Source organism: Rhineura floridana, chromosome 4 (assembly GCF_030035675.1).
Source record: "Rhineura floridana isolate rRhiFlo1 chromosome 4, rRhiFlo1.hap2, whole genome shotgun sequence".
Lineage (NCBI taxonomy): Eukaryota > Metazoa > Chordata > Lepidosauria > Squamata > Rhineuridae > Rhineura > Rhineura floridana.
In genome coordinates this window covers 163,036,085-163,062,559 of record NC_084483.1, presented here as the reverse complement: position 1 = coordinate 163,062,559, position 26,475 = coordinate 163,036,085, and the positions used below count along the sequence as shown (strand labels likewise).

At 42.2% G+C, this 26,475-nt stretch overlaps 1 protein-coding gene across 6 annotated transcripts in view; it reads right to left on the bottom strand.

The window, feature by feature from the left end:
* Positions 1–26,475, bottom strand: part of CDC42BPA (CDC42 binding protein kinase alpha) — a 320,075-nt gene that overhangs the window by 137,452 nt on the left and 156,148 nt on the right. For all 6 annotated transcript variants that reach the window (XM_061625008.1, XM_061625007.1, XM_061625002.1 and 3 more), the window contains exon 6: positions 1,280–1,373. In XM_061625008.1, coding sequence (XP_061480992.1) covers positions 1,280–1,373 — 94 coding nt within the window. The remainder of the gene's footprint in view (positions 1–1,279; positions 1,374–26,475) is intronic.

Below are 26,475 nucleotides of genomic sequence, written 5' to 3'. Positions count from 1 at the left end.
CAAAATTAAAGTAAAATTAAAATAAAAAAATTACTATTACAATTTAAATTTAAAATTAAAATTAAACTTAAAATGCCTGGGCAAAGAGGTAGGTTTTTACCTGGCGCCGAAAGGATAGTAAAGAAGGCGCCAGGCGTATCTCATCTGGGAGGGCATTCCATAATTCGGGGGCCACCACTGAAAAGGCCCTAGATCTAGTTACTGTTCTCCGGGCCTCCCTATGAGTTGGGACCCGGAGAAGGGCCTTAGACGTCGAGCGCAGTGAACGGGTAGGTACATAGCGGGAGAGGCGTTCCATCAGATATTGCGGTCCGATGCCGTTAAGGGCTTTATAGGTAAGAACCACCACTTTGAATCTGGCCCGGAAACATATTGGTAGCCAGTGCAGTTGGGCCAGGACAGGTGTTATATGGTCAGATTTTTTAGTTCAAGTAAGAACTCTGGCCGCAGCATTCTGCAACAGCTGAAGTTTCCGAACCGTCTTCAAAGGTAACCCTACGTAGAGTGCATTACAGTAGTCCAATCTAGAGGTTACCAGAGCATGGATAACTGTGGCGAGGTTCTCCCTGTCCAGATAGGGTCGTAGTTGGGCTACCAGCCGAAGCTGGTAGAACGCATTCCGTGCCACCGAGGCTACCTGAGCCTCCAGTGACAGGAGCGGATCTAATAAGACCCCCAAACTACAGACCTGCTCCTTTAGGGGGAGTGTAACCCCATCTAGGGCAGGTCGGACATCACCCGTCTGGGCAGAGAGCCCCCCCACCAACAGCATCTCAGTCTTGTCAGGATTGAGTCTGTTTATTAGCTCTCATCCAGTCCATTATCGCGGCCATTGTCACCTCTCCATCTCAGAGCCCCTCCTTTTGGGATGAAGGGTGAGATTAGACAGACAGACAATCAATCAATCAATCAATCTTCCCTCCATTTACCCCACCTATCAAAATATGAATTTTGCAAGTTTTACACTAAAAGCAAAAGTGGGATTTATTAAACATTAATGGGCAACTATTATTGAATCATGATATTTGGGGAGAAAATAGAGGTGTGAAAAGTGAATGAATTTAATCACGTAGTCATCCAGATAAAATGTGTATCTTATGTGATCAATATAATTAATTATCATAAAACTGATAATTAATTAAAAAACTGATAACATCTTTACTGTGGTACGCATTTTACTATTAGAAATATTATCACAAATTGTAATGGTAAACAAGGAACAGAAATTAAAGATTGTTTAAACTATATTTTAGCTGCTGTTGTTGTTTTTCTAATTTACCGTTCCATCTTCCATCAGTTTCAGACAAGAACCAAAATCTGCTAACCGAATATGTCCATTCATATCCATCAGGATGTTGTCTGGCTTGATGTCCCTGTAAAGGAAATTCATTTGAGTCATTCCATTTTAACTTTCATTATATTGAGACAAGTGCATTAAAACATTTTGCATTTGAAATTGTTTGTATATTGTTTTGGAGACAACTGACATTGAAACATATTTCTCTAAAGAGACATAGCAACTTTTTATTGTAAAGTGCTCTGGAAATATTTTCTGAAGGGTGGCACAAAAATCTATAAAATAAATAATCTTCTAAAACCATTGTGTACTTTGATTTAATTAATTTAATTAATTATTGGATTTCTTAGTCGCCCATCTGGCTGGCTAACCAGTCACCCTGGGCAACGTACAAAATAAGCAAAATAGCAAAAAATGACACATCAATACAATAACATTAAAATCTAAAAGCAATTATGTTAAAATCTAGCCCACCCCAAAGGCCTGCCTGAAGAGCCAGATCTTCATGGCCCGGCAGAAACTCATTGTAGAGGGGGCCTGGCAGAGATCATTTGGAAGGGAGTTCCATAGGGTGGGGGCCACAATTGAAAAAGCCCTTTTTCTAGTCCTCACCAGTCTAGCTGTTTTGACTGGTGGGATAGAGAGAAGGTCTTTTGAGGCCAATCTTGTTAGGCGGCATAGCTGATGATGCTGGAGGTGTTCCTTCAGATAGGCTGGGCCGAAACCGTGTAGGGATTTAAAAGTCAAAACCGACACCTTGAATTGGGACTGGCAAACAACTGGTAGCCAGTGCAACTCTTTGAGCACTGGAGTTACGTGATCTTGCTGGCAGCTGCCTTTAATCAGGTGCGCCACCGCATTCTCTACCAGTTGTAGCTTCCGGACCATTTTCAAGGGTAGCCCTACGTAGAGCGCATTACAGTAGTTGAGGCAAGAGGAGACCAGGCCATGTACCACCAATGGGAGCAGATGATTGGGAAGGTAGAGGTGTAGTCTCCGTATCAGATGGAGTTGATACAGTGCTGCCCGGCTCACAGCCGAAACCTGAGCTTCCATGGACAGTTGGGAGTCAAGAATGACCCCGAGGCTGCAGACTGGGTCTTTTAGGGGCAGTTGTACCCCATACAAGTCCCCTAACGTTCCCTTGTCTCCCACGAAGAGTACCTCAGTTTTGTCAGGGTTCAGTTTCAGTTTATTCCTTCCCATCCAGGCACTCACTGACTCCAGGCACTTGCACAGGGTTTCTACAGCCAACCTCAGTGAAGATTTAAATGAGAGATAGAGCTGCATGTCATCTGCATATTGGTGACACTGCAGCCTAAATCTCCTGATGATAGCCCCCAGCGGCTTTATATAGATGTTAAATAGCATCGGGGAGAGGATGGAGCCCTGCGGCACCCCACAGGTGAGAGGTCAAGGGTCCGAAACCTCATCCCCCACGCCTACTCTTTGGTACCTATCAGAAAGGAAGGAATGGAACCACTGCAAAACAGTGCCCCCTATGCCTAACCCCTCCAATCGGTCCAAAAGGATACCATGGTCAACAGTATCAAAGGCCGCTGAGAGATCCAGGAAGACGAGGAAGGTGCATTCACCCCTATCCAACACTCTCCTCATATCATCCACAAAGGCTGTTTCAGTCCCATGTCCAGGCCAGAAGCTTGACTGAAATGGATCCAGATAATCCGCTTCCTCCAAGTGCGCTTGCAACTGCTTCGCCACCACCCGGTCTACCGCCTTGCCCAAGAATGGTAAGTTTGAGAATGGGCAAAAGTTGTTCACATCTTGGGGATCCAAGAAGGGCTCCTTTAAGATTGGTTTTATTACTGCCTCCTTAAGGGCTGAGGGGATCACACCCTCTTCCAAGGACACGTTTACCACCGCCTTGATCCCCTCGCCCAGTCTGTTCTTGCAGCTCATAATGAGCCACGATGGTCAAGGATCAAGTAAGCATGTGGTTGGCCTTAAGGATGAAAGCACCTTGTCCACTTCATCAGAAGGAAGAAGCTGGAACTGATCCCACATCACCGGAATACCACTGGCCGACTCTGGCTCACTCACTGTATCCACAGCGTGCGGAATTGTACTCTTTAGACGATCGATTTTATCCACAAAGTGCTTTGCAAACTCATCACAGGAGGTCTTAGAATGTCCCATCGGTTCCAAAGCAACTGGACCGACCAGGCTTTGAACCACTTGGAACAGCCTCCTGGGACAGCACTCTGCGGACGCAATAGAGGCAGCAAAAAAGTCCTTTCTTGCTGCCCTTATTGCCACATGGTATGCCGCTGCAGCCGCTCTAACCTGTGTCCGATCGTCCTCGGAGCAAGATTTCCGCCACCAGCGTTCTAGCCGTCTCGCCTCCCACCTCAGAGTTGCAACCGTGGAGTATACCACGGTGCCGTCTGAGTCCTATTCAGGGGGAGAGGGCGTTTCGGAGCCACCCGCTCCAATGCCCCAGTGATTGCCTCATTCCACTCCTTCACCAGGGATTCGGCCGACTGCCCGTCTGCAGGCTCCATAAAATCCTCAAGCGCATTCAGGAATCCATCTGGATCCATCAAACGCCTGGGATGGAGCATCCTAATGGGTCCTTTGTCCCCACGGAGGTTGTGTGGCATCGAAAGGTCTACTCTCACCAGATAGTGATCTGACCATGACAAGGGGGTAAGTATACTAACTCCAAAACAAGTGTACATGTAAATGATAAGTGTAGTATCAAATACAAAAGATAATTAAGCTCTATTATATGTGTTAGTGCAGTACAATATAGCATGATGGGTCCAATTAATATAAAAAATGTAACATGAAAAGCATTTACTGTTAACATGAAACAGGTAAAAATCACTCAAGAATTCTGAAAATTGTAACAATAATTTCTAAAATATTAAGTCAAGAACCAGAATGTTTGGCAAGGAACAGAGAGTTCCTATGTTAAGCATTGCTAGCAGTTAGATCCCCTCAGCTAAGCTTCAATAATAAAACTTATTCAGTATTTAAGACCAATTTAATATAAAGGGAACTCACATACATTATCAGGCATATTGATTTTGTCTGCATTACTTCATCCACACACCTTAGGGCTGTTCACTGAAAGCAAATAGACCCCAATTTTACTAGTTAACCTACCTCTTTACAATCCAATTTCTAAGCAACTATAAATTCTTGGAAGAAACAAATCACCAGGAATAGATGGCATACCAAGCAACTGAGACTGAATCTGTCCAAATTTTGACAAAAATTTGTCAAGAAATATGGAAAACTAAACAATGGCCCACAGACTGGAAGACTGAAAGGGGATCCCAGGGAATGCAGTAATTATCGAACGATTGCCTTAAAATCCCATGCAAGTCAAGTAATGCTCAAGATTCTACAACAAAGGCTCTTACCATATATGGAGTGAGAAATGCCAGATGTCCAAGCTGGATTTAGAAAGCGAAGAGGCACCAGAGATCATATCGCAAACATACATTGGATAATGGAACAGACCAAGGAATTTCAGAAGAAAATCACCCTGTGCTTTATAGATTACAGCAAAGCCTTTGATTGTGTAGATCATGAAAAATTATGGAATGCTTTAAAAGAAATGGGGGTGCCCCAGCATCTGATTGTCCTGATGCGCAACCTATATTCTGGACAAGAGACTACAGGGATACCCCGCTATACGGACCTTCACTTTACGGACACTTGCGAGTACGGACATATTTACAGTAGCACCATTCCCATTTACGTACACTCGCTTCACAAGAATGGACACTTAATGGTATGACGCCACCGCCCAATCAGTTTCCAACTACCAACTTTTTCTTAAAATAAGGCCTACTGTGTTTATTTTAGTTATAAATGCCTTACATCAGTTATGCCCGTATATGACGATTGCAGTGCAGTATATGCATCGATAAGTGAAAAAAGGTAGTGCTTCACTTTAAGTACATTTTCGGTTTACGTACTCGCTCTGGACCCATTGCGTACATTAATGCGGGGTATTCCTGTACTGTAAGGACAGAATATGGAGAAACCGACTGGTTCCCCATCGGAAAGGGTGTGACACAGGGGTGTATTTTATCACCCTATTTGTTTAATCTATACGCAGAACATATCATACGGAAAGCAGGATTGGACCAAGATGAAGGAGGTGTGAAAATTGGAGGGAGAAATATCAATAATTTAAGATATGCAAACGATACCATTCTATTAGAAGTAACCAGTAATGATTTGAAACGAATGCTGATGAGAGTTCAAGAGGAAAGCACAAAAGCAGGACTATAGCTGAATGTCAAAAAGACTAAAGTAATGACAACAGAAGATTTAAGTAACTTTAAAGTTGACAATGAGGACATTGAACTTGTCAAGGATTATCAATACCTCGGCACAGTCATTAACCAAACTGGAGACAATAGTCAAGAAATCAGAAGAAGGCTAGGACTGGGGAGGGCAGCTGTGAGAGAACTAGAAAAGGTCCTCAACTGCAAAGACGTATCACTGAACACTAAAGTCAGGATCATTCAGACCATGATATTCCCATTCTCTATGCATGGATGTGAAAGTTGGACAGTGAAGAAAGCGGGTAAGAGAAAAAGCAACTCATTTGAAATGTGGTGTTGGAGGAAAGCTTTGCGCATACCATGTACTGCGAAAAAGACAAATAATTCGGTGTCAGAACAAATTAAACCAGAACTGTTACTAGAAGGTAAAATGATGAAACTGGGGTTATCATACTTTGGACACACAATGAGAAGACAGGATTCACTAGAAAAGACAATAATGCTGGGAAAAAGAGAAAGGAGTAGAAAAAGGGGAAGACCAAACAAGCGATGGATTGATTCCATAAAGGAAGCCACAGACCTGAACTTACAAGATCTGAACAGGGTGGTTCATGACAGATGCTATTGGAGGCCATAAGTCGTAATCGACTTGAAGGCACATAACAACAATAGGAAAATATAGCTATTTGAAAGCTATGCATGCCTCAGTTTCTTTTTCTTTATTTTCTTTATTATTTATTTATTGAAATATTTATAATCCACACTTTCATAAAATATATCCTATTTAATTTTGTTAATATTGTTTGAGTATATTGGTTTAGAATATTGATATGTTTGAACGATGTGTACTGATCATGTAAGGGTGTGCTTGAGTGAACTAAATGATATGCATTTCCAGCTGTTATTAGATTAGGTTGTGCTTATCGTTATATAGGGGGCTGGGAATTTAATTGGCTTGGTTTGTTTAATGCAGGTATTGGGAACTTTTGATCCTCCAGGTGTTGCTGAATTACAGTTCCAGTCATTCCTGGCTACTGGCCGTGCTTGCAGGGGCTGATGGAAGTAGTTCAGCAACATCTGAAGGCCTAAGGGGGGGAATTAACCCAAAACTGCCCAATGAAGACAGAATATACACAGCAGGTACAGAACACTGGCCAACTGTGAGGAGAGACAGAGAACTGGAGTAGAGGAGGAATGGAGCATGATGGAAGAGGGCATGGCTGGCTGGCTGGCATCCTGAACCTGAACACTCCTACAACTGTAGTTCCCACTCGTCTATTGTTATTTTCTGTTACTACATGCTATGTCTAGATGGACCTCCAGACACTGGACTTAAAAGTTCCATCAGCCTTGGCCACTATGGCCAGGAATGATGAGAGTTGTAGTCCAAGAACATCTGGGGAGTTCCATTTCTGTGCTATATGAACCAGAGAAGATGCCATTTTCCTGGCAACTTAAGTCTTATCTTAATCACATTAAGCAGAAGCTGCAAATACTCAGTCTGGAAACAACAGAAGGATTTCAAAGCAGTCAAAGTAGTTAGCAGCTAGTTTTGGGTAATCTCAAGTAAAACACAGGCTGCATGATACAAGCATGAGAAAAATAGGTATCTTATTAAGTTTCCTTAGCATGCCCATTATCAGCACCTGCTGAATTCTTTTTTACAGTCCAACAAACAGAAAATTAATCAACCAAGAGCAAGGTAAACTTTGTGAGAACCACTGGGACTTCTTCCATTGGCTTCAGTGAGATATGATTCATACCCCATAAATCCCTTTTCAAATTCAGCAACACATACTTATTCTTACACATGAAACTCATGGTGAATTTTGGCATGATATTCTGTTATTAAATACAACTCGTTTCTAAAGCATGTATCTTTCTTAATACTAAATCCTCCTTACAAAACTTTATTCTGAAAAGACCAAAATATCTGCTTTATGGTATCTCGCTTTCTTTATGAATTTTAAATGCTAACAGAGAAAGCAATAACACGAAATGGGATACACATTCACCAGCCAATATATGCACACCTTCTGCATGCTCAGTTACTGATGTTTATTCATAAACACACACACACTATGCAAATGTTGGCCAGAGAAAGTATGACTTGTCATGTTTCACTGCACTTGCAAAACAGTCTCTTGAAAAACACCCTAGTTTAATATACAAAAGGGAAAAGGAGGGAAGTGTAAGGAGGTTTGTTAAAAGCAGGCTATTATATAGCCACAAGAGTGGCTGTATACTATAGCCATCATGCATTTTTCATATTCTGCAATGTTAAATTGAAAATACCCCCATCCCATTCTGATGCTTCAATGGTGCCCCTTCCAGAAAGAGTGCCCTCTAAACAATTTTTGTCAAATGAGCCAGCATGGCTGCTCCTGCCTGTCAGTGTTTTTAGCTAGCGAGTGAAGTCAGAGCTGTGATTGATAAGTGAGTTATATGGACTTCAGGCAACAGGAATTCCTAGGTCCCAAAGAGCTGCTGTTTCCCCCTACTCTTTCAGTGCACTATTCTTGTTTCTGTCTTATTTTCTAGCAGTCCTTGGAATCTCTGTAGGTTACTCTTCCTTTCACCTAGGAACCAGGATGCATTTTTCCTGTTGATGGGTTTGTCTGAGATCAAGGACTTTCCTAAATGTTATTTTCTGCAAATACCACTATTAAGCCCAGGTGGATGTTAAAGAATATACTCCTCAAATGGCAAATGCAAAAGTGAAACTTTGCAAGGAGGCTTACGCATAATTCCACCCTGAATGAGCTAAAGTTTAGACACTCATTAAGAATTCACTGTATAGTTAACTTATAGTACAATAGTATACATGCCCACTTCAAAAATATGTCTCTTTGTATTTAATTGGACTTACTCCCAAGTAAGTGGTACAGGAGGGCAGCTTTGGTTTAGGATTGGGGAAAATAGGGTTTTTATGCCTTTAACAGCAGTATCTCCACAATCAGGACCAGCAGGTCATAGCTGACTTCCCATGGTAAACATGAGTTTGTCTGGGTTTGGGGGGGATGCAGAAAAAGAAGCATGCCAATAAGACTGTACTCTCTCTCTCATTTTTGTGTTATGCCATGGCCACACTCTCTCAAAATCTGAAATGTGCCCCTGGTCCAAAAAAGATTGGTGATCCCAGATTTACATTTTTAGGCTTAGCACTGAAAGAAGTGTTAAGCTTGGCAGCTGCAGCCACCATCACTTTCCTTATTTCCATAGAACTGGGCATTCTGGGGAAATGGAGATGATAGCTGTTGAGGCTGCCCTGTCTGATGGCTAGAGCTTCTGCTCCTTTCAGAACTGGTCCCTGATAAGCTTGCTGGAGGAGCCCACAGGGAGAGCAGAGCAAGCCCTGGTATGGGGAAGGGGGAATCAGGATTGTGGAAGCAGATGCTGCCCTCAGCTTATACACATTTGTCTTAAAGTCTAAATTACGTACACAACAAATGTGCATGTTGTGATTCTATGCACATACCAAATGTACATGTTATGATACTAAAACATGTTCACATTATGCTCACAAATGTTATCTGAAAGAGGCTAATGTGACCTTGTTTTAGTATGATTATATGTACATTTATCTGTACTTATACATATAATGCTTCAGGACTTCCCTTTTCATTATCCCCAAATATGGTGTATGAAGGAGATTAACAAACATGCGTAAGGGGGATGGTATATTTGTCTGACTGTCTAAAGCCATCATACTCATTAGAACCTTTAAGCACAATTTGGGAATCCTGTTTTTTCAGTTTCCAACTGCAGTTATCTCTACACATGTACAACTGAACTCACAGTACCTTCAAACCTTCTAACAATCCCATGAGTGGTCCAGCTCCACCCCAACATGCGTATTCATATACCTACAACTGTTGTCTGAAAAGATTTTTTTTAAGAGGTCCTAATGAGTGCAGTGGAGAAATAGCTTTAGAGCCAGTCTAGGGTATTATCTAGTTTTGGCCAACCAATCAGAAAAAAGGAGCAACCAGAATTAAAGGATCCTGTTTTATGAGAAGATATTAAAAGAGGTGAACTGTTTCAGATAGAAATAAATGAGGATGACAGATGAAAGCATAATATACAGTTAACAAATTGTCCCGTTCAGAGAGGGATCCATGAGGCTGAGACACAGGTGCAATTAAATCTTGTTTTATTAAAGTAATGGATACATCAAAAGCAGTGCACTTCATAAGAATCTCTATGCTAGGTCACTAGAATTCCCTAACGACACTCTAGACATGCTCTGCAACGTGTGAAGAAAGTTGACTCAGCAGCTTAAACCGGAAAGCGGCAGTCTTAACTAGGGCAAGTCTTTGATCGTAATCTCTGACTCCTGCACAAGTCCGACCTCTGTCCTGTCCGTTTCTAGCAGCGTCGCGAGCGGGGTGACGGGGGGGCGTGCCTCCAGTGGCTCATCCGAAAGAACCGGTTCCTTAGCAACAGGCTCTAGGTCGGGGGGCGGAGACGCACTTGGAGGCTCCCTCGAGCCGCTCGGTGACGGGGGAGTTAACGCACGCTCAGAGGCAACCTCCGACAGCTCCTCTGATCTGTCTGGGGGTGGCGTGCTCTCTTCTTCGGATATTACGCCATCCATGGGAATTGGCCCGAATTCAACCTCACACTCGCTCCCAAAGTCTTGTTGAGACTCCACTACTCCTGCGTCTTCCGCGCCTCCTGACAGCTGGGGAGTCTGAAGCTCATGTCTTCCTTCTCCCAAGCCCTCATGGGTGAGCAGAGGCTCAACATAAATATGTTTTAGTTAAATTGCCAATAAATCACTGAATGAGACCTTTGCAAATAGGTTGGCTTTGTAATTTTAATTAAGATTTTATCATTAGGTAGCGCACTCAAACTAATGATTATTGATTTGACCGTGTGAAAATCATTACACTGACAAAAAAGTGTGTTAAGAAAATGATATTTCATTATAACTAAAATGCATTCTAAGGACATAGCTTGATCTTAAGAACTCCAACAAGTACTAAGGGAAATTAGCAAAAATGTTACTAGTTGATCCAATTTGTAAAGCTCAAGAACTAGACAATTGTAAGGAAATGAGATTAATCTTCAGCTCAAACGCAACAAATTTCAACAATTACAGAAGCGTATTCCAAAGTTCTGGAAGTTAGCATGCCATTCATTAATCTGAGTTACAATGTTTAATTATTAGCAGGGCTTCCATTTCAGTTTTCTGTTTCCACAAGATGATGATTGCATTTTTCCAAAAGGCTCCCAATCTAATTCAAAGTACAGTATATGACAAACGTATTTTGCAAAATTTAGTTTCGTTAGTTAGATGAACTATCCATTAGTATGTTACAGAATATATGCTCCATGCAATCACTGTAAACAAGACTAAATTACTGCTCTTACAGAAATGTTGTTATGGCATGTAATTGGTTTTTTTTTAAGTATGTAGTCTGCCATTTTCACAGAAGCTCTTTATCAAACTGGCACCACACACTCACCACACCCTACAGTCCTAAAATACTCTGGCCAAGAGCTTCACATTGGTAATGTGGGCATAGGCAGTGCTCTACAAATTCCTGCTATAACTATTTTCATGATAAATGAAATGATAAGGCCTCTCAAAACCTATGATTATTATATTAATTTTAAAGTATTCATACCCTACCTTTCCACTAACAAGTCTCCAAAGGTGGCTTATGAAATCAGCACAAAATTATTGACAATAAAATCCAATTAAGACACTTATAATAATAATAATAATAATAATAATAATAATAATAATAATAATAATAATAATAATAAATTCAATTTCTTCGTCGCCTATCTGGCTGATGGCCACTCTAGGTGACTTACAAATTTGTTAGAATACAATTGATAAAATATAATAATACAATATAAAAACAATACATCTGCAGCAACAATATTAAAACTGGGCAGGAGGCATTACAGTTATAACAATTAACCCTCCCCGGATACCCCGAAGGCCTGCTGAAAGAGCCAGGTCTTTAAGGCTTTCCGAAACACATTTAGGGAAGAGGCGTGCCGGAGATCTTGTGGGAGGGAGTTCCAGAGAGTGGGGGCCGCCACTGAGAATGCCCTCTCTCTTGTACCCGCCAATCTGGCTGTTTTTGTTGGCGGGATTGAGAGAAGGCCCTGTGTGGCCAATCTTGTCGGGCGGCATAATTGGTGCCGTTGAAGGCGCTCCGTGAGATAAACTGGGCCGAAACCGTGTAGGGATTTAAAGGTCAATACCAACACCTTGAATTGGGCTCGGAAAACAACTGGTAGCCAGTGTAGGTCGAACAACACTGGTGTGATGTGATCTCGGCGGCGACTATTCGTAAGTAGTCGAGCCGCCGCATTTTGTTTCAGTTGTAATTTCTGGACCGTTTTCAAGGGTAACCCCACGTAGAGCGCATTACAGTAGTCCAAACGAGAGATGACCAGGGCGTGTACCACTAGTGGGAGCTGGTGAACAGGAAGGTAGGGTTGCAGCCTTCGTATGAGGTGTAGTTGGTACCAGGCTGCCCGGCTCACTGCCGAAATCTGAGCCTCCATGGACAGCCTGGAATCAAGCACAACCCCAAGGCTGCGGACCTGCTCCTTTAGGGGTAGACTCACCCCGTTGAACTTCAGGTCAATGTCGCCCAACCTTCTCTTGTCCCCCACAAGTAGTACCTCGGTCTTATCAGGGTTCAACTTCAGCTTGTTCCTTCCCATCCATCCACTCACGGATTCCAGGCACTTGGACAAGGTCTCCACAGCCAACTCTGGTGAAGATTTAAACGAGAGATAGAGCTGAGTGTCATCCGCATATTGATGACACTGCAGCCCAAATCTCCTGATGATTGCCCCCAGCGGCTTCATAAAGATGTTAAACAGCATGGGAGAGAGGATAGAGCCCTGTGGCACACCACAATTGAGAGGCCAAGGGTCTGATACCTCCTCCCCCAACGTTACCTGTTGGTACCTGTCGGAGAGAAAGGAATGGAACCACTGTAATACAGTGCCTCCAATTCCCAATCCCTCCAGGCGAAGCAGAAGGATACTGTGGTCGGCAGTATCAAAAGCCGCTGAGAGATCGAGGAGGACAAGAAAGGTGGATTCTCCCCTATCTAATGCCCTCCCTCAAATCATCTACCAGAGCGACCAAGGCTGTTTCAGTTCCGTGACCAGTCCTGAAACCCGATTGCTATGGATCCAAATAATCCATTTCATCCAAGTGTGCTGACAACTGGTTGGCCACCACTCGCTCAATGACCTTGCCCAGAAATGGTAAATTCGAAATTGGGCGGAAGTTATCGAATACTTGGGGATCCAAGGAGGGCTTCTTTAAGATGGGCTTTACAATTGCCTCCTTGAAGGCTGATGGCATCACACCCTCTTTCAAGGATGCGTTTACCACCGCTTTGATCCCCTCGCCCAATTTCTCTCTGCAGCTCACAAGGAGCCACGAAGGGCAAGGATCAGTAAGACAAGTGGTTGGCTTCACAGATGAAAGCACCTTGTCCACTTCCTCAGAAGGGAGAAGCCGAAACCGATCCCAATTTACCGGCATGCAACTGGCCAACTCTGGTTCATCCACTGTGTCCACGGCGCACGGGATCGAGCTCCGTAAGTGTTCGATTTTATCGGCGAAGTGTTTTGCTAATAAGTCCCAGGAGGCCTTTGACTGTTCCAAGGATTCCTGAGCAACTGGACCGACCAGGCTTCGGACCACCTGGAACAGCCTCCTGGGACAGCACTCCGCAGACGCAATAGAGGCAGCAAAGAAAGCCTTCTTTCCTACCTTTATTGCCACTTGGTAGGCAGTTACTGCTGCTCTAACCTGTGTCCGGACATCTTCGGAGAGGGATTTCCACCACCGGCGCTCTAGTCGTCTCACCTCCTGTCTCAGACTACGCAACCGCGGTGTATACCATGGTGCTAGCTGAGTTCTATTCAGGGGGAGAGGACGTTTCGGAGCCACCCGGTCTAATGCCCTGGTGATCCCCACGTTCCATTCCTTCACCAGGGTTTCGACCGGGCGACCTTCAGCAGGTTCCAATTCCCCAAGCGCAGTCAGGAATCCATCCGGATCCATCAGGCGTCTGGGGCGGACCATTTTAATAGGTCCTTCACCCCTGCGGAGGGGGCATGGCAACGAGAAGTCCATATTTACCAGGTAGTGGTCTGACCATGACACAGGAGTGGCAAGAATCACTCCCAACTTCAGACCACTTCTCTCCTCAAAAAACCCCAATCAAACAATAAAATCCAATTTATGGATACTGCAGCAATACATGAAACAATAAGGGAAACACCCTTTATGAACCCTTAACCTGTCCCTTAATCCTCTATGAATGCAGGAGGTAAAAGGAAGGCTCCTTGAGATTTGTTGCCTAGCTCTAAAAAACTTCTCTCAGTTCCTAGCCTGAATTGACTCCAAGCATAACCTTATTTGACCATATAAAATTCCCATCAAAAAACAGAAGAAAGGTAGAACAATGGAAGCTGGGTCACTCTGAAACCACATTCTAAAACAATCTGTTTACACTTGTACATAGCCTGATGGACGACTATCCATACACAAGATGCAGCCTGCAACAAAGAAGCCAACCATCACCAGAGGTTATGCTATTCTGATAAGTTTGCTAGTGCAATGGGATATTCCAAATTCATTTCTGAAACGTCAGAATTCAGATGAAAAATCAAACTGTTTATAAAGTAAAAAACAACAATTGTGCTTTTGCTCACTAGTAGAACAAATTTGAATCAGTACAACTCAGCTAATGACTGATGGCCCAAGTTAATGTTCTACGTGCTTATATATACTTGGGAAAACTAATTTCATTGTTCAGTCTTTTTTTATAAGTAACCCTTGAGAAATGCATTTTTCAGCATAAAACTACCCAACTGTGTCCCAAGAAATGAAAATATTTACTATATTAAACATGGGTTATTGTGTGATATCCATAAGGTTTAAGCTTTTTCTGTTTCATAATGTGTTTTTATTCAAGGTATTTTAACTGTTTTGTAATCTGACCATGTAAGCTGCCATGAACATTTGTTGACAGATAAATAAATGCCTCAAAATAACAAATAAATATATGTCACTGTAAGAACAGACAAGAAAGCAACCACAGGTTGCTTCTCAGCCAGTAACAGGGCGTTTAAGCCATTAACTTTTCATGCCAAATAAACTTCAGTTACATCAAGCGTATTCCTTATTTTAAATTCAGTTTCATTTGACATTAAATGTCAGAAATCATTAAGTACCAACATTCAAAATCTACCCTTAGATTGTAGGTACCTGAAACATAAGGATCCAACTTAATACTAAAACGCTTTTTTCCCTTCAAGATTGGATAGAACATATTAAATTCTAACTATATCTGTGATTTAATATCATGCATTCAGCATAATAGTCGTCTATACAGTAACAGGCCTGGCTGAGAGTGTGGAAGTATTCTTGTATTTCAAACGTGTACAGCTGCCCAATATTATTCTTGATTTAGCCATCCTGCTTGCTGTCTTTCAACCTAGGCTCTGCATTCCTCAAAGGAAATTTTACACCGACAATGTGCTACAGAGGACTCACCCATTTGATTCCGCAATTTAAAGGATTATGGCTTTCAAGTTACAGTTTCCATACTGCAGTGCACATTCTAAAATGCAACTTATAGGAAGCCCAGCTTCCACAATCTCTTATATCTTAAGGATGTTTAAGAAACATATCTATGTAAATAAATGAGTACATACTTTTTAGCATGTAGACCATAGTATGACAGGTTGCTACAATGAGTTATAAGAGAAAATAGGCAATGCAAAAGCTATAGCAGCCTCCTCCAAAGTGCTGCTCTCTAGATCTTTTGGGCTATAACTCCCATCAGCCCCAACAAAGATGGCTAATGGTCAGGAAAGATAAGAGTTGTAGTTCCTAACATCTGGTGGGCATTAGGCTGGAGGTTTCTCTATAGCATCCTATCAATTCCATTCTCTTTTGCTAAGCTTGCACTCCTGTTGTATGGTGAGCCCAATGGAAAAGTAAGAAAAGTTTTTCTGGAACAGGTAATGTTCTACACTGTATACCTCTGAAAAAACATTACCAAATGTAATGAATATATTAATTAATTAATTAATTACATTTATATACCACCCCATAGCCGAAGCTCTCTGGGCGGTTTACAGCAATATAGGGAAATGAATTAAGGTAATTTAATTACCCATGTAAATATTTATTTTCAATCTGAACAGAGTTGCAAGATAAAACTTGATGGTGGCCAGGAAAGTAAAGGAAAATTGAAAAACAAAGGAAATGGTAATATATACTATAAAATTGGGTTTGTTAAGTCAGCCATAATTAGGATCCAAATCTAGTTACTGAAAATATAAAGTAAAATGACTTTTTAATACTACTTCTGCAAGTTTGAAGAATGGTTTAAAGATTTAAAAAATAAAGTCTGCTAAGTAAGGCTAAATCATGTGAGGGCTTTTAGACCCGCGAGGTAGTAGGAGTTGCTGGCTGATAAAGGAGTAGAAAGAATAATCTCCTTAAGAATGCTACATCCATCTGTGGATGCCATCTGTCAAAGGAATCCTGAAAAGGAGAAGCTACACAGGAATTCAAAATACGTTCAGCTGTTACAATATACATTGCTACCTGATACTGTAACCCCAGTACTGTATATTTGTTTTTAGAAAGACTTTCACTTCTTTTACTTCAAACTAAATATAAACTAGATACCTTTTACACTGTTCCATTTTGACACAACTAGCAAAGCTTCACCTCTTCTCAATTAAGTACAGAAGAACCCTGACACTGACGGAGACTAGACCACAGTTGTACTGATTCCTACCATTTTACTCCAGGTTGGGGGGATACAGAGTTGTACAGTCACATCAAACAACTCTGGATTAAGAAATATTAGTACAGTAGGGCCCCACTCATACGGCGGGTTAAGTTCCAGACCCCCGCCTAAAAGTGAAACCCACCGAAAAGTGGAACTCTGTCAATAAAATGGCACCCAATGCCCCCAAAACAGTGTAAAAGCGGAACAAGCACCGTATGAGTGGGGCCTTACTCGAATTGAAAACCGCCGTATTAGCAGAATGCCAAAAAGCGGACCACCAAAAAGTGGGGCCCTACTGTATCCTAAACATAGATACATATGAGTACATCCCACAGAAGACAACAGGACTGAGTAAACATGCATAGAACCAGACTTCAAATTCCAAGGAACAGAAAGGAAATGGAAACAAACACCAATTGAATTATCAGCCTACAGGAAGATATGTCTGTTGTGAAACAAGTCATGTACTACCCCTTTAAAAAAAATCAAGCACAATTTATTTTACTATGGAATGTAATCTAAATTTATTTCAGATTTTAAGTAAAGAAAGAAATTATTTGTTTGCACTTCAGTCAGAGGGGAACTGCTGCAATTTTTGATTGGTGGGGCAGAATTCTCAAAATGAAAATTCCTATGCAAAATAAACAAAATTGGAGATCTAATGTGTTACGAACGGCAATGTCCATTATGTACCTAGAGGCAAGATTGCTTTCTCCATTACTTTACTTTTATTTACTTAAAGGCATTTATTACCCTCTCTTCATTTCAATAAATCCCAAAGCAGGTTATATAAAGTTAAAATTCAGTGTACCATAAAATAAAAATATCCCTTTCAAAAAAAGTAACAGATAGGCTCAGACACTAATGGTTCAGTAAATGCCAAAGCAAAAAGGTAGGTGCGTAAAACTTGTAGTCAGCACCAGCCATTCTTCAGGGGGGAGGGACCTCCATAACTGGAAACCCACTACTAAGGACCTCTGTTGAGGAGATCTCAATAGGCTGTAGCACCACCAGGAGGACCTCTCAATGTAGGGATGGGTAGAGGACATCCATTAGTTTACTACAGTAGGGCCCCACTCATGGGGAGGTTAGGTTCCAGACCCCGCCAAAAAGCGAAAACCGCCAAAAAGTGCTGTAACATGGGGGTCTGGAACCTAACCTGCTGATCACACCAGAGAAGATCAGCTGTAGCGCACTCCAGCTGATCTTCCCCTCCTCCGGCGTGATCAGCTGGAGTGCGGGAGTCTGATTGCCCCGAGGAGGAGGAGATCAGATGCAGCGCACTCCAGCTGATCTTCCCCTCCTCTGGCACGATCAGCTCAAGCGCGGGAGTCTGATTGCTCCAGAAGAGGAGATCAGTTGTAGCGCACTACAGCTGATCTTCCCCTCCTCCGGTGCGATCAGTTCAAGCACGGGAGTCTGATCGCGCCAGAAGAGATCAGTTATAGCGTGCTACAGCTGATCTTCCCCTCCTCCAGCACGATCAGCTCAAGCGTGGGAGTCTGATCACACCAGAAGAGGAGGAGATCAGCTGTAGTGCTCGAAGAGGAGGAGATCAGCTGTAGTGCTCTACAGCTGATCTTCCCCTCCTCCGGTGCGATCAGTTCAAGCACGGGAGTCTGATCGTGCCAGAAGAGGAGATCAGTTGTAGTGCTCTACAGCTGATCTTCCCATCCTCCGATGCGATCAGCTCCAGTGCGGGAGTCTGATTGTGCCAGAAGAGATCAGCTGTAGCACTCCACAGCTGATCTTCCCCTCCTCCGGTGAGATCAGCTGGAACACGGGGAGCTCCAGCCCCCCTCCAGCTGATCGCCCCGCTGGCACCGTATTAACAGAACTCCGAAAAGCGGGGCATTGAAAAGCGGGGCCCTACTGTACTACGTCATTGGAAAAGGAAAAAAAGACTTCTGATTGCTGAATGGTTTTTCATTATTAATGCTGTATACATATGCTCTACATTAGCCTTATCTGGATGTTCTCATGCAATCAGAGGGGGAGAACACCGCTCTGCTTGCTGGCCTTGCCCCACCACCTCTATCATGTCCCCATAGGTTTAGTTCCACTGCCATCCATACATTGGAGGGAAAGGCCTGGAATGGGGAGTCAGCTCTACATGCACCAGCTCTCTGCATGAATTAAAACTCTTGTGTTATTGGGGTTCTATATGATGTGGACAGCATACATGTGTACAGCAGGTTCCAGTTTCAGATTTTCATTCCCAATGTGACAGCAGCAATGGAGGCAATACAACTGGGGGTGAGGAAGACCACCAAGTATGGTCCTGCTCTCCCTCTCACACAATTCTAATCACATAAGCAAGAATGTTCTAATAGAGCTATGGTCAGGGTGAGTTTTAATCTTCCCTAGGTTCGGTTTGAACATAGAATCGTAGACATGGAGCGGTCCTTGTAGTTCCAACCCCTTGCTCAATGCAGGAAATCTAAAGCTAGAGCATTCCCACCCTCACTGGCTCTGCCCCATCCCCATCTCACTTTAACACATAGAGCCATGTAAAACAAAGAAACTGCATGAGTTAGCTAAATCTAGGATTACCCATCTCCCTTCTGAAACATAATTAGGTTCTTTAGTTTCATGTATCTGTATCATTCCATCCAACTCTTCCACTCTTATTGATCACCAGATGGGCCAATCACTGTCTCTCAGCCTAACCCTCCTCACAAGTTTGTTGTGAGGATAAAATGGAGAGGGGGAGAACCATGTATGCCACCTTGAACTCCTTGGAGGAAAGGTGGGATATAAATTCAATAAATAATAATAAATATTTTGTTGGGAAGGGTTCATGGCTCAAAGGGAGAAAGCTGCTGCCAGTCAGAATACGCAACACTGAGCTACATAAATGAACAGTTTGACCTGGTATATGGCAGCTTATGTTTTTACATTTAAAATAGTTCATATATTTTGATTCAGTGCCACATGTGCAGACATCTGTTTGCCTATCTACCATGGCCTCAAAGCAGACTTCATCACTGTCCTCAGGGAGTCAATCTTAGTTTCTTAGGGACAGTTTCCCAGGAACATCTATTATGCAAGGTGCTCCCCCCCAAAAAATCAATACAGATTTTTCCAAGGCCTTTCTTCCCAGGGCAAAGTCCTCAAAACAATCTACTACCTGTACCACTCACTATGTAATAGTGACCCCTGCAGCCAGGAACTCTGCCAAACTCCTCTATGGAACAGAAAATGCCCTGTCTATTAAAAGGTTGTTTAAAAGGGGAAATGAAATACCACTACAGGGTAAAGTGGCCGTAAAATGTTGACATCTATTTTCCAAGTTTTGACTGCAGAACAGCATGATTCTGCTATTGAATGTCCAAATAAAATGGCTAAAAATGCCCTTAATATACTCAGTATTATTTCTATACGGTTATTGGTTCTCAGGCTAAAAAACATGGGAAGCTAAAAGTACATGAAAGGGAAAAGCTCCTCTCTCTCTTTTACATACCTTTTCAAGCATGTGATACTGGCCAGGAGAATACCAGGAGTGAATAAACCAGTCCACTACAGCAATACAAGAGTTCTTATATTCTTAAAATGGCATATCTTATGTCAGAATAAATTTACACATTCTCTTATCTGACTACAGTCACTGTTAAAATGAACGCAAGCTAGTTAAATCATCATATTTTTAAAGAAAAGCACACAATATAAAAGGGGGGGAAGTCAGATAATGTAAGTAATTTTATCACACACATTTTTCAACACATAGACTTCCAAATTACTTTATCCAGAAATAAAGTTTGTGAACAAATTTAAGGAAAATCCCTGTGAAATTCATGGTGATGATATGGAACAGTTCAAAAGACAGAATTTGCTATATCAGGGATGGACAAAAGGCGGGTCTGGATCAGGTCCCTGGGTGATTTGTGGTAGATTGGCAAGCATTTCAGACTCACAATTGTTTAAACAATAGCAGTAACAAAATGATTCCCCCCTTTCTTAATTTTACTGTTGAAACTTGGGGTCACCAAAAGTGAGGTCAATTCAGTTTTGGCACAAAATTCCTGGGTTTGGAATTATTTAATTCTAAGTGTCTGCCTTTTGCACTGCTTGGTGAGTCTTTGAATTCTAGTAAAAAAAAAAAGTAGATTCCACAAGCCTGATGTCTGCCCACCCCTGTTCTAGAGTATGTCTGGAAATACAGAAGTGTACACAATACTCCTTGCTCAAAAACTGTACCCATAAATTGAAGGACTGCTTACGTTTTTCTACTAGAGAATAAATAAGGCATTTATGGAGTTTTACTAACAATTATACCACTCAGACAATCCAGATCCACAAGAGAATCACAACTATCTATCACAGGCTAAACTTAAACCATATCTGAGGATCACCAAAACCTTATGGATAGCCCAATCTCAGTTGAAGAGGTTTTGCATGTAATTAAATCCCTCAAAAGAGGAAAGACTCTGGGTCTGAATGGACTTGGAAGTGAGTTTTATACAAGCTTTGCAGAGACCCTTGCTCCTCATCTCAAGAATCTATTTAATCTGATTATGGAAGGGGAGGGACAGCCTCCCTCATGGAAAACTGCCAGGCTAGTGGTGATTGCAAAACCAGGGAGAGATCATACTATGCTTGAACCTTATAGCCCCATTGCCCTGATTAATAAAGATGCAAAGATCTTAACAGCAATACTAGAGTCAAGACTGAGCAGGGTGGTGGGGGACTATGTAAAAGCAGATCAGAAAGGTTTTGTCCCTAAACGACAAATAGTGAATGCAGTACATAGGGCATTTGATGTTATACACTTTGGTAGTAGTAAGAAGGTTCCAATCGCCCTACTTTCGTTAGATATCCTCAAAGCATTTGACTGTGCAGAACGGATATTTATGTCAAAAGTTTTGGAGTTTATGTGATTTGGGAACAGATTTCTGAATGTGACTCGAGAAATACATTCTGAAGCCCCAGCTATAATACAGGTCAATGTTGTGGATTCCCCTTCCTTTGCTCTAAGCAGAGGCACGCAACAAGCTTTCCCCTTATCTTCTCTATTGTTTATTCTGGCAACTGAAACTCTGGCCAAGATAATCAGAGATGATCCAATGGTTACAGGTGTGAAGGTGAGAGGACAGATCCACACTATTGACCTTTTTGCAGATTATGTTCTTCTGTTTTTAAGCAACTCCCTGGTTTCAGTTCTAAAATTAAAATGCTTACTACAATGTTTTGCAAAAGTTTCTGGACTAGAAGTTAACTACTCTAAGTCAGCATTATTGTCTATTATGATGTCATTGGACTTGCAACAGGAAATTGCTCAAAAAGCGGGCTTAGCTCTCCAAAATGGTAGCATTGTCTATCTCGGCATGGTTCTTACTAAAGGCTCTTGTCAACTTAAAAAATGTAGCTTCTCTACGTTTCTGAAACAAGCAAAATGGGATTTACAAAAATGGAACAGCATAAACCTCTCATGGCTTGGTCGAATCACTGCAGTGAAAATGACGATGCTACCTAAGTTCCTATATCTATTTCAAACCCTTCCTATTTGGATTAGCCTGAAGAAACTTAAAAACTGGCAAAAGCTACTAAACAATTTCATCCATGGAGGAAAACAAGCAAGGCTACATAGTAATACCCGTTATAGATATCAAAGTGTGGGAGGCCTGGATATTCCCAACGTGTGATTTTATTATGATGCTTGCAATCTAAAGCAGCTAATCTATGTAATTAGGGGCAGCACATCAGTGAATTGGATTGCAATGGAGATGGATGACAGTACACCTCATGGGAGAGAATTACCTTTTTGTACTATTTCCAATAAGCTACTGTTGGGAACTGAAAACCGTTTTTGCTAACGTCTCTGTGAACATGGAAGAGATGGGTTCGATAGATAGCTCCAATGATCTCACCGATCCTCCCCTTTTTCAAACATCTGCAGTTTCAAGATCCACTGAAATATGGTCAATTTAGGGGATGGAGAGAGAAGGGATTATACCACCTTGTGGATTTGTTTGAATATGGTAATCCACTGAGAATGGATCAAATTAAAATGAAGCTGGGAAAAGTAAAAACTAATTAGTTTCAGATTATGAAGATACAGCAATTTTGTAAGACCATTACTTGATCGAGGCCATTACACAAGCTTACATTCTATGAAAGTGTCTGTATAGGGACACTTGGAAACTTAAGAGGTTCAATCTCAGTTATATATAAAGGACTTCTCTCAGGTTCTATGGGATCTACAGACAACTTGAAAGCTCTGTGGGTAGAGGACCTAGCGGTAATTATTGAAGAGGAGGATTGGGTAGCAATCTGGCGGAAGCCTCCTTTTTGTACCATTCAGCTAGAGTTCGTGAATCCATGCTAACGGTGATTGTGTGGTGGTACTTCCCTTTCCAGTAAAACTTTTCATAATGAACTTGACCAAAACTATGGAGAAGATGTCACCAAGTAGGCTCTTTCTTTCATATGTGGTGGGGGTGTCCTGTGGTAAAGGCTTTTCAGCATAGGGTCTTTCAGGAAATTTCTAATATAGCTATGCAAATCATACCTCCAGACCCCCAGCTGGCATTGCTTTCTATCTTTCCCGAAAATATGCGACAATTGTCCAATAAATCTTTAGTTCTGTTTCTTCTCACCACAGCAAAAATTGAAATTGCTCACCACTGGAAACATAACTCTTCATTTGCTATGGACGAGTGGTGGCGTAAGGTTTGGGAGTTGGCTTTATTAGAGAAGCTTACTCAACAAAGTAAATTTAGTCGAGGAATAATTAAAGCTGACAAACTTGATGAAATGTGGTGGCCGTTCCTAACTTTCCTTGGTCAGGATGTTTGTACCCAGAAACCACCACCCTCTCAGTTACACTTTTGGCCTGGTCAAACTAGTCACTAATTGAAGTTCTTAATAACTTTGCATTTTTATAGAGTTATGTTATGCTGAAAGCCAGGACCTCCAAGGTGGCTTTCTCTGAAATGCTGCGGGTTCCATGCGCAGGACCAGCCAGACAGGCCCAGCTTTGCAGTCTCAATGCGTGGATGAGACGATGGTGTCGGGTGGAAGGGTTTAGATTTGTTAGGCACTGGGGAACATTTTGGGACAAGCCGGGCCTGTACAAAAGGGACGGGCTCCACTTGAACCAGAATGGAACCAGACTGCTGGCACTTAAAATCAAAAAGGTAGCAGAGCAGCTTTTAAACTGACTGAGGGGGGAAACCCGACAGGAGCTGAGAAAGGTCCGGTTTGGAATAAACCTCCCCCCTGGGATAAAAACCAAAGAAATGATGAAATTTTAAAAGGGGTAGGCCTAGAAGTAGGCATTGTGAGAGCAGGGGCACAGGATATAAATTCAGAAGAGCAAAATTACCACAGGCCAAACCACAAGTGCCAAAGACATTTGAAGAGAGACACTGCTTACAAGTGCCTGTACGCTAACGCTTGGAGCCTCCGAACCAAGATGGGAGAAATGGAGTGCTTGGTCTTAGAGGAGAGCATTGATATAGTGAGCATAACGGAGACCTGGTGGAATGGAGAAAACCAGTGGGATACGGTTATCCCTGGATATAAACTATATTGGAAGGACAGGGAAGGACGTATTGGTGGCGGAGTCGCTCTATACGTGAAAGAAGGCATTGAATCCAGCAAGCTCGAAACCCCAAAAGAGGCAGACTCCTCCACAGAATCGTTGTGGGTGGTGATACCATGCCCCAGGAGGGACTTAATACTGGGAACGATCTATCGTCCCCCTGATCAAAATGCTCAGGGAGACCTTGAGATGAGATATGAAATCAAGGAAGCATCCAAACTAGGAAAGGTGGTAGTAATGGGTGACTTCAACTACCCGGACATAGACTGGCCACACATGTGTTCCAGTCATGACAAAGAAGCAAAGTTTCTAGATATTCTAAATGACTATTCCCTAGACCAGTTGGTCATGGAACCGACCAGAGGGATGGCAACCCTGGACTTAATCCTCAGTGGGGACAGGGACCTGGTGCGAGATGTAAGTGTTGTTGAACCGATTGGGAGCAGTGACCACAGTGCTATTAAATTAAACATACATGTAACTGGCCAATTGCCAAGAAAATCCAACACGGTCACATTTGACTTCAAAAGAGGAAACTTCACAAAAATGAGGGGATTGGTAAAAAGAAAGCTGAAAAACAAAGTCCAGAGGGTCACATCACTCGAAAATGCTTGGAAGTTGTTTAAAAACACTATATTAGAAGCTCAACTGGAGTGCATACCACAGATCAGAAAAGGTACCGCCAGGGCCAAGAAGATGCCAGCATGGTTAACGAGCAAAGTCAAGGAAGCTCTTAGAGGCAAAAAGTCTTCCTTCAGAAAATGGAAGTCTTGTCTGAATGAAGAAAATAAAAAAGAACACAAACTCTGGCAAAAGAAATGCAAGAAGACAATAAGGGATGCTAAAAAAGAATTTGAGGAGCACATTGCTAAGAACATAAAAACCAACAACAAAAAATTCTATAAATACATTCAAAGCAGGAGACCATCTAGGGAGGCGATTGGACCCTTGGATGATAAGGGAGTCAAAGGTGTCCTAAAGAACGATAAGGAGATTGCAGAGAAGCTAAATGAATTCTTTGCATCTGTCTTCACAGTGGAAGATATAGGGCAGATCCCTGAACCTGAACTAACATTTGCAGGAAGGGATTCTGAGGAACTGAGACAAATAGTGGTAACGAGAGAGGAAGTTCTAGGCTCAATGGACAATATAAAAACTGACAAATCACCGGGCCTGGATGGCATCCACCCGAGAGTTCTCAAAGAACTCAAATGTCAAATTGCTGATCTGCTAACTAAAATATGTAACTTGTCCCTCGGGTCCTCCTCCGTGCCTGAGGACTGGAAAGTGGCAAATGTAACGCCAATCTTCAAAAAGGGATCCAGAAGGGATCCTGGAAATTACAGGCCAGTTAGCTTAACTTCTGTCTCTGGAAAACTGGTAGAAAGTATTATTAAAGCTAGATTAACTAAGCACATAGAAGAACAAGCCTCGCTGAAGCAGAGCCAGCATGGCTTCTGCAAGGGAAAGTCCTGTCTCAGTAACCTATTAGAATTCTTTGAGAGTGTCAACAAGCATATAGATAGAGGTGATCCAGTGGACATAGTGTACTTAGACTTTCAAAAAGCGTTTGACAAGGTACCTCACCAAAGACTTCTGAGGAAGCTTAGCAGTCATGGAATAAGAGGAGAGGTCCTCTTGTGGATAAGGAATTGGTTAAGAAGCAGAAAGCAGAGAGTAGGAATAAACGGACAGTTCTCCCAATGGAGGGCTGTAGAAAGTGGAATCCCTCAAGGATCGGTATTGGGACCTGTACTTTTCAACTTGTTCATTAATGACCTAGAATTAGGAGTGAGCAGTGAAGTGGCCAAGTTTGCTGACGACACTAAATTGTTCAGGGTTGTTAAAACAAAAAGGGATTGTGAAGAGCTCCAAAAAGAGCTCTCCAAACTGAGTGAATGGGCGGAAAAATAGCAAATGCAATTCAATATAAACAAGTGTAAAATTATGCATATTGGAGCAAAAAATCTTAATTTCACATATACGCTCATGGGGTCTGAACTGGCAGTGACCGACCAGGAGAGAGACCTCGGGGTTGTAGTGGACAGCACGATGAAAATGTCGACCCAGTGTGCGGCAGCTGTGAAAAAGGCAAATTCCATGCTAGCGATAATTAGGAAAGGTATTGAAAATAAAACAGCCAATATCATAATGCCGTTGTATAAATCTATGGTGCGGCCGCATTTGGAATACTGTGTACAGTTCTGGTCACCTCATCTCAAAAAGGATATTATAGAGTTGGAAAAGGTTCAGAAGAGGGCAACCAGAATGATCAAGGGGATGGAGCGACTCCCTTACGAGGGAAGGTTGCAGAATTTGGGGCTTTTTAGTTTAGAGAAAAGGCGGGTCAGAGGACACATGATAGAAGTGTATAAAATTATGCATGGCATTGAGAAAGTGGATAGAGAAAAGTTCTTCTCCCTCTCTCATGATACTAGAACTCGTGGACATTCAAAGAAGCTGAATGTTGAAAGATTCAGGACAGACAAAAGGAAGTACTTCTTTACTCAGCGCATAGTTAAACTATGGAATTTGCTCCCACAAGACGCAGTAATGGCCACCAGC